Source organism: Notothenia rossii (assembly GCF_949606895.1).
Source record: "Notothenia rossii genome assembly, chromosome: 2".
Lineage (NCBI taxonomy): Eukaryota > Metazoa > Chordata > Actinopteri > Perciformes > Nototheniidae > Notothenia > Notothenia rossii.
In genome coordinates, this window is record NC_136904.1 from 51,542,050 (window position 1) to 51,559,440 (window position 17,391).

Below are 17,391 nucleotides of genomic sequence, written 5' to 3' on the forward strand. Positions count from 1 at the left end.
AGCAGAGGATATGTCCTGCAGTTCGCCTCTCCCCCACCCCCACAGTTCAATGGGATACAGGAAATACTCCTGTCCTCCCAGAAGCTATGTCTTGCGCTCCAATCCGAGCCGCTGGAACTCCTGTTGAAAGAGGATATTTCCAGGGTTCCTCAAAGGGAGGAAAATCAGGGGTTTTCACTCCTGTTATTTTTCTAATCCCGAAAAAGACTGGGGGAATGAGACATCCTGGATCTGTCAGTATTCCACATGCTGACGATCAAACAGGTGCTGGAATGTTTTCACCAGGACGACTGGTTCACTTCCACCTGAAGGATGCATACTTCCACGTACCCATCATCCCGAAACACAGGAAATTCCTGCGTTTTCCATTCAGGGAATATCAGACCAGACAATCGTCTGCCGTTCGGATATTTCCTGGCTCCTCGCATTTGTGTAGAGAAGGCTGGAGCCACTACACAGAGGAGGGATGAGAGTGTGGTTTTCCTCTGGACGACATGCTATTTGCTAGCTCGCCCCAGGGAGGAAGTCGCTTTACAGACGGTACATCTCGTATCGCATCTGTCAAAGCCTGGGTTTCATAATAAATTGGAAGAAGAGCTGTCCTCTTCCCTCTCAGACAATCGTTTATCTGGGAGTGGAGTTAAACTCAGCCAGCATGAGAGCGCGACTCTCGCGGCAGCGAGGGGAAGAATTGACAGCTCTCCTCCGGCGTGTCACAACCCACACAGCCCTCTCCATGACGCAGCTGCTCGGCGTTGGCGTCAGCTGGTCACGTGATGATCCCCCTGAGTCTCTTCCAACAGGGGGACACTCCAGAGGTGGTTCATTCACTGCAGAAGCCTGCTGTTTTAACCTATTGGTTTATAAACTGCAGAACTCGCGGCATTCCTCTGTCCCAGATATGCCTCCCACACACGGTCATAATAACCACGAGCACCGTTATAACGCCTCGTGTGGACAGCATGCACACACCTCTCATCCCCTGGGCGTGTACGCGCTTCATGAGGAGAGACGGAGTGAAAGACAGCGTGTGGAAACTCCCTCGCAGCCCTTTTGCCTCACGGGCAGCGGCGGCGATGGCGTGGCTCGTCGCCATGAAGACCATTACGGCACTTCACAGAGAAGCCTCTCCCCCCAGCAGTTCCATGGGATACAAGAAACACTCCTGTCATCCCAGGAACAGTGTCTTGCACGGTTTTTACCCCCGCTATATTTCTAAATCTCCTCTGTCCGGTGCCCGTGCTGTCCTGCTATGTGGCGCGCCCGGAGGCCTGGCGCCGTTCTCAGCGCCTGTTCGTGCACTATAGAGAGAGCTCGATCAGGCAACCTCTGTCTGCACAACGGCTGTCACACTGGCTGTGTGAGGCTGTGTCACAGGCATATGTCTCCTCTGGGGTGGAGCCCCCGGAGAACATCAAGGCGCACTCCACCAGAGGAATTTCCTCCTCCACGGCTTTGCACGGAGGAATGTCAGTGGAAGATATTTGCACGGCTGCATCTTGGTCTTCCCCCTGTTCATTTATTCATTTTTATTTGAGGGATGTCTCCCATTCCTCTCTGACACACCCTGTACTGGGTGTCCTGTCGGGGTGAGTGACGTCAGGGAGCCAGCTGTGCGCCTCTCTCCTGCCTTTTGGCACGCGGAGAGCGGCCCATTTCCCCTCTTATAGGAGGGATGTTCCTTTTTCCTCTAACACACTTTGTACGGAGTGCCTGGTCAGAGTGAGTGACGTCAGGGATCCAGCTGTGCGCTCTCCTGCCTGTCTGCATGCAGAGAGCTGCTGTTCCCCCACTACGATCGCAGGACGAGGTGGGACTTTCGTCTCTACTTTCTCACAGCGGCCGGTATGTATTGTTCCCAGCCTTCACCCCGTCGGGAAGATAGGCATGTTTTGCTATGTTCCAGGTACGGTGATGAGCCATTACGCATGGCACATCAGGCAGGGGGGTGTTATTGAGCAGGTATGTCTGTGCTTCTAGTGCCGGGCGGACCCAGTGGGGCGCAGACTACATCATGCTTCGCCCTTAACCCAATAGCGATAGCCTTAGAGGGCGAAGCCATATAGGAAATAGAACTGAGGTTACCTACTGTAAGCCCAGCTTCTATGAGTACATGGCGCAGCCCTCTAAGTGCGGGGCCCCACTGGCTCTACGAATAGCTGAAGAAAAGTTATGTTGTATGGGAGCAGATTGCCGGGCCACCTTCCTATTTATACCGGAAGGAGGCCCGAGGGTGGGGCCCACCTTGCGGGTGGGCGTGGACTACAAGTGTTTCAGTGCTGCGCGGGGGCGCAGGGGGATTACCCAATAGCGATAGCCTTAGAGGGCTGCGCCATTTACTCATAGAAGCTGGGGTTACAGTAGGTAACCTCAGTTACCCGTCTTGAGGTGGACAATGCTCCTTGCCAAGAGTGCTTAGTATGTAACAAAAGTGCACAACATTCAGACGGAGGAATGCACCGGGTTCGACTGTCTTTCTAGTAGCTCTGTAGCCCCGTCCATCCATGAGTAACTTTTCCACGTCAGGTGTTATGTATGCTAGCAGCAACACACGGAGTTAACTCAATTATACAAACATGGTTTAATGATTAGAGGTAACAGAGTTACTCTTTATTTTGTTAAAGTTTCAGCTATTCTGTTTACAGTTCTGTCATCAGATTATTTAATACGATTTGTTAAAACATTGTTGTTTCTTTTATTGTGATATGTTATTTATTTAATTCAAATAAAAAGCAATGTTAATCGTGTTCACAATTTGTTCAGTTAATTTAATAATATATATTTTGAATCAAGTATTCATCTTTATTGTCTTCATTGTTAGTTTCCACATGCCTAAAACAACCTCAAGCTAAATCTAAAAGTTGATGGCTAAATAAGAGCGTTTGAGAAATTGTGCAAGGCAGTAATAGTCCGAATATTCCATTAATCGTTTCATTAATCGATAGATTCATCGATTATCAAATTAGTCATTTGTTGCAGGCAGCCCTATTGTAGTTATCCCATGTATAAATAAAACGTGTTATCAGCAACCCTTGCAATTTGGAATTTTATTTGTGGTTGGTAGACCTCGGTGAGCTGGTCATTTCAAAAGTAGCGCACCAGCCAAAAAAGTGTGGGCACCCCTGGCCTACATAAACACACACAGCAACACCAGTCCATATTAAAAGATTGAATCCCATCTCAAAGTCCATGGCTCATTCCACATGCATATACATCTCCTCACTGCTGACACAGCACTTAACTGCTGTCAATCAGGCGTCAATAAAATGAGTACACCTGGACTACTGAAAAGGCTGGCAGCATATACTTGTGGCGCAGTCACCGTGTAAAATCAGCCTTTTACTCACTTCATCTATAAACTATATATATGGTGGCCCAAAAAATAACTTTAAGACAAATTAACTATTCCTCTACTTTGACTAGAAATCCAGTAGTCACATAAAGAAGCACCATCATTCTGCCCACAATGTGTTAACCAAAGGTACAATAAGTAAGCAGCAACAAGCCCAAACAAAAAAAGTGGAACAAAAAAGAAACAAGGTTCAAGCGGGACTACTAAACTGACTACATTTGTAAGGTCAGCGGGGACAGTGTTATAAGTGAACAGCTGAAAAGGAACGGGAGAATTGATGCAAACATGCAGAGGTATACAAAGAACGCTTCCAATTCCAACATGACATTTGCTCCGTCCACCTGCATCTTGACCTTTAGAGGACATACAGTAGTAAGATCCTGTAGTCGCCCACTATTTGGCACTTACTCAGTATGGTAAAATTCCTTTTACAATCCGGTTTGAAAGAACTGAGCGACTGAAAGGTTCTGTTATGTCTGTTATCATGGACACCACCCAAGATACTTCCCAAAAAGAGCTGCTGAGCCAAGTGAAAGGATATCTGACTAGACAACCCAGTCCCACAGCATTTCGTGTTATAGTCACAACATTTAATCTATTGATTCGTGTTCACCAACACGATTTCCCCCCTTTTTTCGTGTCACACAGAACGATTTTAAAAGCAATGTATTTCTATTGGTAGTATGTTTCGTGCCTGCAGCACGTCTTTTTGTCCGTTCGGGTCTTGGAAGACCGGAAGTTGTGGGGTTCATAAAAACATGTTCTTACTCAATATCAAGCCACGATTATTGTTTTTATTTTAAATCTTATAATGTCTGACTCTTTTTTTGTCGTCTGTGAGGAAAAGAAATGGGGCTCAGAGCCTCAGAATACTGAAATCTGTATTTAAAAAAAAAAAAAAATTCCTTCTAACTTTGTTATTCTTTTCTAATTAACAAACTGTGATTTACTCAACAATAACACACAATTATCCTTGTTTTTATTTATTTGTTTGATTCTATAATCTCTGGCTTTTTTGCCGTCCGTCAGGAACTGGATTTCAAAATGCCACCGAAACTAAATACGTGACATGGATATACGGTATATCAGCATCTTCAATTTCTCTTCACACAATATGTTTCCTTGCAGTATCAACATTAATTCATCTGACTTTTATATTTGATCCAATTGGTAGATAGGTAGCAGTGCACAGCTAATAGACAGAGACTTGTAGTTTTTAAAGACATTGTTGATTTTCTTTGAATATAAGAATGTAAATACTGAGTTGAAAGAATAGTCAGGGTTTTGGGTGATGGGAGACACATCTATGGAATCACAATTTCAATAGCTTACCATTAAATGATGGATATACCTTTCTGTCTGTGATGTTTTAAAAATCAGATATTAATGTGTAAAAGTAAAACATCTTCGGATGTTATACATACATACTGTAAGTGTCCTCCACTAATAATAAAAAGTATAATTTGTTGTGTTAACACTTTAAACTTGACAATTTTTTAACCCGCACCACATATTGGTGAAAGCACGTTATTGAATTTTTTTGTTGAATATGTTATATTTGATGAAAAAAAATATTAAGAGTACATACTTTCATAGGGGGAAAGAAGGTCAAAGATAGAAATATAGAATATAAAAAATCAAGAAGATACTATAAGTGTACAAAGATATTAATATGACGATGTGCAAAACAGAAAAACGAATTAACTTTTATTTAAACATTAAAAAATACTTTAGATTAAGGTCTTCTTTTAAATAAGAAAAAAGCTTTGGTGGTATCTATCGACAGATACATATTAAGCCTGAAAAAGTACTTAACGTCTAATATATTGCTTTCCTGCGTTGTTAACTATGTTGAAGCACTTATTTTAACTCATATTATACACATTAATTATAATCTTATGTATGTAGATAGTAAGAAATGTGCAGAATATGACAGTTTAATGGTGAAGGTACACACACATATTGATAGATGTCTTGTAATGCACTGTTGAGGAACCCGCGAACCAAGTTTTTCATTCATTGCATAACTACACCGTAGTTGTGTATATGATATTTCAATAAACCTTTGAAAATCTTGAAATCTTGAAAGGGGATGTGCAAAATAGCCTTTCTACAGTTTTTAATTAATTATTAGTAGAAAATAACGAGTAATGAATATACTTTATAGAGATCTGCAGATAAATGTTTAGTCTTCTCAAGCACCAACTATCAAATATCTCTCCTGATTGTTGGCACTTGACAATCACCTTCCCTGAATTTTACTCAAGTGTAACTAAAGTCTGATTTAAGGGTTGTTTATATTTCACATCATTAATCAGAATCTGCAAAGTAACTAAAATAAATGTAGTGGAGTAAAAATACCAGGTTATCCTCTGAATTGTAGTGGAGTAGAATTACAAAGTAACAATGAGCTGTCATGTGGGTATATTAATGGCAATTTTCACCCATTTATTAATTATATGTTTCAAATTTGATCACACCAATGTGTTTCTTATCCCCTAAACCTCCAGGGATGTACACAGTTTAATACTGGCAACTTCTAATTGTGGGAAAAACGAAAACGTCTTTTAAAAATACAATTCCCAGTAGAGACGTGCCATAGAACAAGTTGCGAAACACAATAGCCAGCATGTGTAGTTATGGGGGTGGGGGGGGGCGGAGCTGGACCCGTTTGAGTCCAGTTTTGGATAGTCCGCCGTGGTTTCATTCCATTTCATAGAGCTGTTTGACGCTCGGCGTAACCTTGGGGCATTGCCACTCCAACATCCAATTACAGAGCTTGAAGATTAATCACATGGTTTGTCAAGCAAAGGGACTGTGGTCCCAAACGATAGCTGAGGATTATGTACCCATAATCTGCAACTATCGTTTGGGATCCTGTTGATAGTTATTTCATATAGTGTCTTCGGCCATCCTAAACTCATTCTCCGAATCGAAGGGGGAAAACACAAAAGCATTGTACACATTTCAAACCAATCAATGTGGCTAAAACATCCAATCAGCGAGCTTCAACCAGTGCTGAGGATCTTGGGTAATCAGTTCAGTGGGTGTGTGGTGTGTATCGCCTACGTCTGTTTCCGGTAACTTTATTTTGAAATTCAGTTCCTGACGGACGGCAAAAAAGCCTGATATTATAGAATTAAACAAATAAATTAAAACAAGGATAATTGTGTGTTATTCTTGAGTAAATAACAGTGTGTTATTTAGAAAAAAATAACAAATTAAAATATTAAATATATTTAAAAAATACATATTTCAGTATTCTGAGCCCGATTTATTTTCCTCACGGACGGCAAAAAAAGTCAGACATTATACGATTTAAAATAAAAACAATAGTCGTGGCTTGCTATTGAGTAAGAACATGTTTTTATGAACCACAGTTCGGTCGAGTCTTCCAAGACCCAACCGGACAAAAAGACATGGTGCAGGCACAAAACATGCTAACCATAAAAAAATACATTGCTTTTAAAATCGTTCTGTGTGACACGAAAAAAAGGGGGAAATTGTGTTGGTGAAAACGAATCAATAGATTAAATGTTGTGACTATAACACGAAATACCGTGAGACTGGGTTGGACTATATAGATGGAAAAAACAAGATCGCCAAAGATATCTTGATAGGCTTTCGAGAAACAACTGTATAAAATCAAACAACGTTTTTCCTAGAAGTAGTAGGTGACTCATTCAATTCCCCGGCCTGATCCAAGGGGCGCCAGAGATATTTGTGGCTTCTCTTTTGGGGAGCTGTCATCTGGTCCATCTGTAGTGGTGCAGGGTTATTGTGGAGCGATGAATGTGTTGTACTCATTGACATGAACGATCACAACACTCTCCACATAACACCCCCACACACACACACACACACACACACACACACACACACACACACACACACACACACACACACACACACACACACACACACACACACACACACACACACACACACACACACACACACACACACACACACACACACACACACACACACACACACACACACACACACACACACACACACACACACACACAAGCATCTGGCCCATACAGAGGCCGGGTCTCTCAGTTGGTTTGGAGTGGTGCCTGTGAACTCTGATCAGGCTGTGTGGCAACCAGAACAGCCTCCACACACTCTCTGGAGGGCTCATGTCTGTATATTAATAAAACGTTGATCAGCTTAAGCTCTCTTTAAAAAAAAGTGTGCACCTGCCAACCATGAATACAGCTTGTTGCAGTTGTTCTTGCTAGATTTGTACTATTTTAAACTTTGAACTTTCTCCTTTTAGGTTACTTGTTATTTTTCTATTAATAAGTTATATTATTAGCTTATTAAACTTTCATGCCGTTGTTGTGCATTCACGCCACTGGCTGCCATGTTTACACCAGGGACAGCTAATCATGCTAAAGCCTGCTAGCATGGCAGTCTACAACAAATATTCCCACTGAAATCTGGAGAAAAACACAGAGGATGCTGGGTAAACCAAAGAGACGAAGGAGGAGAGCTGGGTCCAGATTTATGGAGAAAAGACGGGAAATGTGTGTAAAAGCTCATGCAGACACAAACTGTACTCATATACACAGACAGTAAGTCATGAATGTACCCAGTTTTCCACAGAGGAAGCGGACTCTGTAGTTGCGACAGAGGTCATGAGTCTGGTCCTTGTTGAGGCAGACGAAGCCGTAGTCCTTATCATTCTTGTGGATCACATCTCCCGTTTGGTTGGCCGCTATGCCATCGTGGGTCTCAGCCTGGACAAAGTACAGATGAACCAAAGATTAATATAGGTACTTCTGGCACGAAATAATAGATGATGTGACACACCAGTGGTATTGTAAGTGAAGGTGTTCCTTAAGATTACAGGAACAGTTCAGAATGTTGGGAAATAAACTTGTCTATAGATCTAGGGTGGGACAGAGAGATGTCTGGCCACTTGGCTTCAGGACAAATCTTTTTTCAGACATCTGGTATTTGTCTAGTGTAAGGCTTATTTTTTGGGCAACAGCAGGAGTTTCACAAAGACGAGCACTGAGGGTTAGGGATCACGATCCATATGTCTGGACACAAGAATCACTTTCAATCCTGCACGCAAAAGTTCTGCAACATTGCAACACAAAGCCCAGCCATTTCCGCACAGTTGGCCCTCACTCACATTTGGTCATTATTTCAAACTACTTTTACAATATTACAATACAATAACGATACAATTGTTAATATTAAGACAAAAAAAATGGTCAGTTCCTTGAATATAAAATTAAAGATACATTTTGTTAAATTAATCCAAAAATACTGGTGTGTGGTGTTTCTGGTACTTCTGGATGGTTTTTGCTTGTTTTTGTTGGCCTGTGAGTCACAGTGGAAATGGTTTGTATGGTGCTGGCTAATGGCTTGCTTGCTCTTGTCTTGTGCACAGAGCCGTGCTGAACACACTGTGTTTTTCCTCGGCTCAATTTGTTCTGGAGCCAACATTTGTGCAGAGCACAGCATGGCATGATTGCTACTGTATATGTCAAATTAGCTAGCAAGACCAACGTTATCTATCAACAGCCTGTTGTCATAAAATTGTATAATTTTGTGGATGAGTGTCCTATATCCAATCCAATTTGCACAACATTTTCCCACTAGTGAATTTACAGGAAAACTGTGGCCTCATTGCAACCCAGCAAAATGTCATCCATGTGTTACATACACGGATATGTTACAAAATACAGCATGGCACTACACAACATATTGTTAAAGAGCTACTTGCAGGTTAGAGACACCAGTGAATAAATGTGTAGGAAAATGATGTATAAACTAGATTTTCTAAAAAATATACAGAAATATACACTACAGTAACATCTGGCGTCGTTTTTGTAAGACATTTTTACTTCCGCATTAAAAAAAGTCTCCGCACGTGACCTCCCGCGTGTGACGGAACATGGGGGAGAGCGGCCAGTCGTATGAATAAACATGAATCACAATGCTAGTTTTGACACAGAAGAGGTTGGAAATATATATTCGAATGCATATGATTATAATTATGAGCCTGCTATGCGTCCAAGAGACCAGGAGCAGCCAAGGATTCGAAGAAATAATGGCCATCGGAGAGAAATGGAGCTGTGGTGTGTGGAGAACCAGTGGAGAACTGGGCAGCTATCTTGGTGAGTGACCGGCGTTAGCTACAGAATGTTAGCTAACGTCACATCACAACATTGTAAAGTTAGCTATCATATATCAGGCTATAACTAGAGTAGTATTGATAATATAGTAACGTTACTGGCAGGACTGTTGATACTGATCCATAACAGAAACTAATGCGCAAGTATCAGCCGTATAACGCGAGATACGACTGATACTTGCTCATTAGTTTCTGTTATGGATCAGTATCAACAGTGATGTGACTGACGTTAGCTAACATTAACTGTAGCTAACGCCGGTCACTCACCAAGACAGCTGCCCTGTTCTCCACTGGTTCTCCTCACACCACAGCTCCCTCCGAGACAGAGAGGAGCGAAGGGGGGGAGAGAGATGTAATACGGTTTCCTGGTAAACGTTTTGTTTGATAGGCCTCAGCTGTGGAGAGTATGTGCTGCAGCTGCAGGGAGGTGGATGTGTTACCGAATAAGATGTGGGCCGAACAACTGGTGATATTCTATAACGGTATAGGCAAATGTATCAGGGGCGTGGCCTTTGTCGAATAACCAGGAAATACACATTTTGATCGCTTCTTCTGTCGTTTACATAAATCTTTTGGTATATTTGGCTCCATAGGAACACTTTGATGCACATTCAGTACCAGTGTGTGAGGTTGTGGTTGCGATGACGATATGCGGACGCGTACAGCGAGGACTACAAAAAGACAAATGAGGTGACTGGGGATGTGTGTTCAAAACATTGCAAGCTTGAATAAATCATTTAAACCAGTTATTTTGGCCAGACTTATTACTGAATATCGTTCTTAATGTGATACCAAGGGCATCTGAGACCTGTGTACACCTTCAAACAGCCTACAAGTGAAGCGTGCGTTGTTTACTCACAGTTTGAAAGCAGCGTGGAGAAGTCTTCAGCTGTGGAGCTGTGATCCGCCCAGGATAAACTGTGATACGACTTCTGTGGCTTGCTCTTGCCGTCAGTCTTATATGTGTATCATATATCGTTTTTAATATGATGTCGAGTTGATTTGAGACCCGTTTATACTTTCATACCGTCTGTTAGTGAAACATACAGTCTTGTCTGAGTTGTTTACACCCATCTCCAACGCAGCGTGGAGAGCTGTGGTAAACATTGATCCGCTCAGATTAAACTGTGATACGAGTTCTGTGGTTATCAACCAGCGATCATGTTTAATATTAAAGACTACACACATGTATCCCTTATCAAATCACAACCGCTCAAACCAACTATAAACTACTACCGTGGATTGGGCAGAGAAGGAGTCCGAGAAAGTTGCTCCCCCATGTGACGTAGTATGACGTTAAAAAAAATTCTGAATTCCTGCCCTTATGTCTCATAAAACATACAGTATATAATCCTGCATTAACTTTTTTAATTGTAATTTTCATGCAAGGTTAAGCATAAATCTAGAAAAAAAATAACCTGCAAGTTGCTCTTTAAGCAACACATTCCTTGATGTAGACCTATTCGGCTGTCACACCCATCTACATTGAGCTATTAAATAATAGGTCTGTTGGCTGTGTACTGCCAGTCATATGACCTATTGTCAATACAATACTGATACAAAGAGGAATACACCTGTGATCTGTTGAACTCGTGTGACCTTCAGTGGAACGCAAAGTAAAACAACAGTAAAGCTCTAGGTTCCCACTCTGGCGCTGAGCTGGGCCTCTCCACATTTTCTTGGTCAGATCATCCAAAACAAATCTGAACTGCTAGACATAACATATGGGAAGTAGGCAACAAACAAATCTTGGCTGATAAAAATAGAGATCCCACAGAGGCACATTGAAAGTAAACACTTGCAGACGGAGCAAAACAGACTCTCTGGAAAAAGGATAAAACGCACAGAGCTGGCAGCTCTCACTAAAAGTTTGGGAAATATCTTTTTATGGTGTAGATTATTTTATGCCAACGTTTTTCTTTCTTTTATCAAACAAACAAAAGGACATTCCAACAAGAAAGAGAACATAAAGGTAACATGGTAAATTGATAACAGCTAGGTGCAATATATTATTATTATTATTTGTATTATTATTAATTGTGGTAACACTTTATTAGCAGTATATTGGCTCTTTATTAGTCATTATAAAATACTTATTAAGGCCTTATTCTACATGACCATATTCTACAAGTAATAGGCCATTAGTTTCGAGTTTTTCCTCAATAACCCTCTAATTAGTGCTTATTTATTACAAGTAAGGAAGTTGTTGTACATGACTTTTGGTCTCAATATGCTCTGCTCAATATGGGCCTAATAAGGCCACAAGAATAATAATTCTCCCATAATAACACTTAACAAATATGATCTATTCTTATGTACAAGACATGAAACTATAAGGGTTAATTGTGTCTAAATAAATAAATATAAATTTAAATAAATATAGTGATGTCTGCCACACCCATGTAAATGAATAGGGAGGATTATACATTTGTATTATTATACTGTTGCACAGCCATAAGCAGCAGCAGCAGCAGCAGCTGGAGCCCAGCACAGTTTCCTGGAGGTCTGGTGTGGGATGGGGGGCTGTGTGGGCAGACCTGGCCCAGCTGCTTATCTCCATGCAGGCTGCCAGCTGCTTCATGGTGCCAGCCTGGGTCTGGACCCTGCCATGGTGTCCAACAGCACAGGGATGGCAGCTGGCTCTGATGGTCAGCTGACCAGATGGACACACCTACAATCAACTGAACCGGACTCAGGAGGAGCTGGAGCTTCTTGTTGCTACACGGATGAGATACACCACTTATTATAAGTAAGTACAGTGTTTGCCGTAGGTTAAACCACACTTGTTGTTACCTCGGCGTAGCAAGTTAAAGAGGCCCTATTGTGCTTTGGGGATTTCCCTCTCCTGTAGTGTGTTCTATAGGTGTTTAAGCATTTAAATGGTCTGCAAAGGCTGAAATCCATGTGTTCCATCCAGAGGGAGTGTTCTCTCCCACACACTCTTTCTTTGCTTCATTTGTTCTCTTAATTCAGCAAGTGAACCCATATGTTTATAAAATAGTGTGTGAGCTTAATTGTGTGTATTAAACTAAAATGGAGCATTTCTTGTCAGCTCAGATTTACATGGTCCTTGAAATGACTTTGTCCCATCCCTGCTTTATAGCAGACCTTATTACCTTAGTGGCTGCATATATAATTATGTTAGCATTGCAATGGGTCCCCCGACAAAAAGCGATGGTATTTCCCCATTGGATCTCGGTTTATTGCAGAAAATAAGCTTGTGGCAAACATACATTAATTGTACTCAACACGTTTTCTTTAACAGTGGGATCGCCAGGATTAAAAAGCTAACATCAGGCTATGAAGGAACAACGTCACAGCTGCGCTGCTGTGCACCGCCGCTAAGCTAAAGGCAGCTAATATTCAGCGTGAGGACGTCTAGTAGTCTCCTTTAGCAATCACAGTTTTTATGACATGTAGAAGCTTCAGATAGTCACCAGTAGGGCAATAACTGAAGTACGTGAAAACCTCTTCAGCTTGTGACAGACATTCTTCTAGCAGACCTCTATTGCAGCTGGACAATCTTTTTATCTTGTCAATGTCAGGGTTAGAATTATCATTCTTGCTAAGACTACCAACAGGCCCAAATATATGAGCAGGCAGGGCCCACAGTCAGTTGATTTAAAAATGTTACACACACATGTACCTGGATGTCGAGAGGATTGCTGCACAGTTTGTCTGGGTAAGCCTCGTGCAGGTCGGACACTTTCTCCCAGTCTCCAGATCCCCTCTCATCGTCCCTGTCAAACCACTCTGTCCACTCTGCCTCTGTGACACACGTGCACACACGTGCACACACACACACACACACACACACACACACACACACACACACACACACACACACACACACACACACACACACACACACACACACACACACACACACACACACACACACACACACACACACACACACACACAATGTAACATTAGAGTAATAAAATACTATGATACAAGTAAATGTCATGAATTCTTCAGCAACATTGTTGGCATCACAAATATTTCAAGCACAAATTGATTATGCAGTATGGCCCTTTTCAAAATCGTACATATTAAATTATTACATTCAAAATATTGATTCTTTAAGGTTGATGCCGCACTTGATAAATGTGGCCTTTATTTAAATTACTTTTAATAATGCTGGGTACCTTAAAGGTGGGGTAGGTAAGTTTGAGAAACCGGCTCGAGATACACTTTGTGTTATATTCCATGGAATGCTCTTAACATCCCGATAGCAATGAATATCTTAAGTCCTTTGTGGAATCTGTGGAAGCCGAAGTACTGTAAAAAGCACGGCCAATCCTTTTAGCCGGCCCGGCTAAAAAAACTGGATGGCCTGTCAGCCTTCCATCTGTGCACAAACTCATCTTTGCACTCATTGGTCATGTGCGCGTTCGTCTGTGTTGGAGGAGGGGCTCTGTAAGGAAGCTGCAGATTTTTTCCGGCTGTGTATTTTCAAATTCTAGCGAATTCGAGCTGGTTTCTCCAAAATTACCTACCCCACCTTTAACCCCTCATTACACATATTATTTGATTTGTTGGTTTATATTTTAAATCAGGATAATTATACATCTGCAAAGTAGCTATTAACTAAAGTGAGGTAAAAGAAAGAAATTGGAGTATTGTAATGAAGTAAAAGTATGAAGTAGCATGAGATAAAAATAGGTAAAGTGCATGTACCTAAAAAAAGTGCAGTACTTGAGTTAATGTACTTTGTAACATTCCACCGGTGCTGCCACTTCAGTGGTCAGAGAGTGAAGTGGAACATATTACGGAGCGTCCACACAGCAGCGTGCGTTGACGCTTGGCGGTGGGCGTATCTGAAGCTTGGGGATTTTTGGCGAGCAACGCGACCAACAACCAATCACATGAATCTCCCGCCCCCAACATACAAAGCATTAGCAATGTTAAAACGAAGTTCACTGGATATAAAATCCCTAAACAGGCGAAAACCTACCAGTTTCACCCACTGTCTCTGCCACCTTCCTCCATGCCTGGCTCCTCCGGTTTGTATCCCGGTAGATGAACAGACACTGATCATACAGCACCGGGTGATTCACTACCGCTATAATGAATTTTCCCTCAATTTTTTGGAATATGAGGACATGACCTGCGTAGTCTCTCCCAGCATACACGCGGTTTGATTGGCTAGCGCTTGTACTGGCAGATTTGAATAAACGTGATTTCATTGGCTGACGCTTCTGCGAGGCGCCAAAAGTTGAACATTTCTCAACTTTTGACGCGAGCAACGCGTAGCTACGCTCCCCAAAATGTAGTTCGGCGAAGCGTGACGTCACCCCATTCAAAGTGAATGGGCAGAAGCGTTGAAGCTTCAACGCACGCCGCTGTGTGGACGGGCCGTTAAACTAACGTGAGTGGAGGCTCTGACTTGTAGTCCATTGTAGCTGTCAGAGAGCACTTGTAGCACAGTAATTGAACGGCTCTCTCCTCCCATCATGCTCTCTGTCTGCTGCCACACCGGGAATGCACATTTGACTGTGGGCTAAAATTTCAATCTTATGTTCACACACACACACACACACACACACACACACACACACACACACACACACACACACACACACACACACACACACACACACACACACACACACACACACACACACACACACACACACACACACACACACACACACACACACACACACACACACACACACACACACACACACACATATACTATGTCTACATACATATATCCATACGTGCCCATATTTACATACTGGCAGTTTAATTAAATCTCTGCTATCTTATGGGAGATGAGAAAAATCTCATTGGAATCAGCTTTGAGCCGCTGGTAAAGGAGGGGTCAATAACAGCATAGGTGTGAGGTAGACGTATTGATGCGAAAACGATTTGCCGATGATATCACCAAATGTGATCAACTACTGCAGTGAGAATTTATCGAGCCCCAGTGAGATGATGGAACAAGAGTTTAATTTTCCTGAGTCTGTGTACAGTTATTTAGATTCTGCATTTGAATCCCCACCTCTAAAAGGAAGCTACAGATGATTGATTATTATTTGTGTGATCCTCCCATGGGGCATATGTTATGAGACACATCCACCACACACTGACAACAAATGACTGGGGGAGTAATGGATTACAGGTAATGGGATTACGCAATCACGATACAGTTACGTAAATGAAATTCATAATCAGATTACTGGTAATTTCTTTATAAAATGGGGATTTCTAGTATAAGCCTACAATGTTTTGAAATACAATACAATTGGAAATAAAGATCAATATTATTATTATAGTTAGACATTCACTGCACCAATCATTTTTGAGCAGAGTTTTAATTTACAGGCTATTTTCAGTCTGTTTTATTTTAAACATATATATTTTAGAATTTTAACCGGTAGGTCGACACCTGCTTTATTAACCATTATTTTTATTTTTTATTTTAATTCATGTATTAAACAAAAACAGCATTTGTTAACCTTATTATTCTGTAGGCCTAGCGTATTTTTGATACTAAATATATTTTGTTCACGCTCATATTGTTCTGTTGTTTTACATAATCAGACAAGGGACTTGTCTCTATTCTTGTCTTGCTCAATCTCAGTGCTGCATTTGATACTATCGACCATGAAATCTTATTGCAAAGAATAGAGCACTTAGTTGGCATACAGGGTACTGCTTTAGGCTGGTTTAGGTCCTATCTATCTGAACGCTCTCAGTTTGTACGTGTCAACGATGAATCTTCCATGCAAACCAAAGTGAGCCATGGAGTTCCACAGGGCTCAGTGCTTGGACCTATTTTGTTCACATTATATATGCTTCCGTTAGGCAATATTATAAGGAATCATTCTGTACATTTCCATTGTTATGCGGATGATACTCAACTATATTTATCAATCAAGCCTGATGAAACCAATCACCTAAATAAAATTCAAGACTGCCTCAAGGACTTAAAAACGTGGATGACCTTAAACTTTTTGATGTTAAACACGACCAAAACTGAAGTTATTGTACTCGGCCCAAAGAATCTACGAAACAAATTATCTAAAGATATACTAACTATGGATGGCATTAATTTGGCCTCCAGTGAGACTGTAAGGAATCTTGGTGTTATATTTGATCAGGATTTATCCTTTAACACCCACATAAAATCAATTTCAAGGATCGCCTACTTCCATCTACGTAACATTGCAAAAATCAGGCATATCTTGCCTCAAAACGATGCAGAGAAACTAGTCCATGCATTTGTTACTTCAAGGCTGGATTATTGTAACTCTTTATTATCAGGGTGTACCAAGAAGTCAGTTAAGTTGCTTCAGCTGATTCAAAATGCTGCAGCTCGTGTACTAACCAGAGTTAGGAAAAGGGACCACATTACTCCTGTTCTGGCTGCCTTACACTGGCTCCCTATAGAACACAGGATAGAATTTAAAATTCTTCTTCTAGCCTATAAAGCCCTTAATGGGCAGGCGCCATCTTACCTTAAAGAACTCATTATACCCTATTGTCCGACTCGGGCCTTGCGTTCCAAGAATGCAGGGTTGTTGGTTGTTCCTAGAGTCTCTAAAAGTACAATGGGAGCCAGAGCCTTTTCTTATCAAGCTCCACATTTGTGGAATCAGCTTCCAGTTTGTGTTCGGGCGGCAGAAACCCTATCCGTTTTTAAGAGTGCGCTTAAGACCTTCCTTTTTGATAAAGCTTATAGTTAGGGCTGATCAGATTCAGCCCCTAGTTTTGCTGATATAGGCTTAGTTTGTCGGGGGACATCTTACTTCTTCCTTCTCTCTGTCTATACCTGTGTACTCTCATGTTCCCAATTATCCAGCTTCCCCAAATTTCTTTTTGGTGTCTATATATGCCGGGATCCGGAGTCATGGATGATCCTGTTGCT

General features: G+C 41.6%; 1 protein-coding gene across 5 annotated transcripts in view; it reads right to left on the minus strand.

Moving 5' to 3' along the window:
- cemip (cell migration inducing hyaluronidase 1) overlaps positions 1-17,391 on the minus strand; it is a 335,274-nt gene that overhangs the window by 112,727 nt on the left and 205,156 nt on the right. For all 5 annotated transcript variants that reach the window (XM_079666028.1, XM_079666024.1, XM_079666027.1 and 2 more), the window contains 2 exons: positions 13,156-13,277; positions 7,953-8,100 (listed from right to left, as the gene is read on the minus strand). In XM_079666028.1, coding sequence (XP_079522154.1) covers positions 7,953-8,100; positions 13,156-13,277 — 270 coding nt within the window. The remainder of the gene's footprint in view (positions 1-7,952; positions 8,101-13,155; positions 13,278-17,391) is intronic.